A 642-nucleotide genomic window follows, 5' to 3' on the forward strand; every position below is an offset into this window, starting at 1 on the left:
GTGGGAGAAGGGGGGAAGGGGGGGGGGGGCCTCCCTAGGAGGAGGGGGACCCGCCTCGCCTCGGGACCGTGACAATCCCGGCTAATTTGGCGATCAGCGGGGGGAGCGGGCCGGGAATGTCAAGCAGTCACTGCCTGTGCTAAATCGGGCATCAAATTGGCGCGACTGATGCTTGAATGTTGTACTCCCTCCAACCTCTGAACTAGAGCGTAACCCCCCCGAGCGGGTGGGGACAGGGACACACACACACACACACACGGGGAATACCAATGGGCTGTGCCGGGAGCGGGGTCCGCCCCGAGAGAGAGGGACTTTTCGAGACCTACCTGGGAAATAGGAAGATCTGATAAAGGGCTGGAAGGATCCTTCAAAGTACGGGAAGGAGAAAGTCTTTGGAGGGACGCTCTGGAGCAAGGCAGGGGAAGTTTCTAGCAAATAAATAAAAATGAAATTAAGCAGAGGATTACCGCCAGTTGGACTCCACCGGCAGCACGGCTGGGTCTGTCGCTTGGTCTGGGGACCAATGCAGCGGTATTTCCCCCCACCCCCCCAAAAAAAAAGTAAGAGTCAGACTGAGCCCGGAGCCGCCTAGGAAAAGCGGCGTGGGTTTTTTTTATCTGCGATGGTTTTGCCAGCAAAGCG

The 642-nt window shown here is 57.5% G+C and overlaps 1 protein-coding gene across 1 annotated transcript in view; it reads right to left on the reverse strand.

Annotated features, from left to right (window-relative positions):
• The window catches only part of DBX1 (developing brain homeobox 1), a 7,768-nt gene that overhangs the window by 2,344 nt on the left and 4,782 nt on the right, over positions 1-642 (reverse strand). Inside the window, exon 2 of the mRNA XM_009886302.1 lies at positions 327-428. Coding sequence (XP_009884604.1) covers positions 327-428 — 102 coding nt within the window. The remainder of the gene's footprint in view (positions 1-326; positions 429-642) is intronic.

This window comes from Charadrius vociferus, unplaced genomic scaffold, assembly GCF_000708025.1.
Source record: "Charadrius vociferus isolate BGI_N301 unplaced genomic scaffold, ASM70802v2 scaffold115, whole genome shotgun sequence".
In the NCBI taxonomy this organism is placed as follows: Eukaryota; Metazoa; Chordata; class Aves; order Charadriiformes; family Charadriidae; genus Charadrius; species Charadrius vociferus.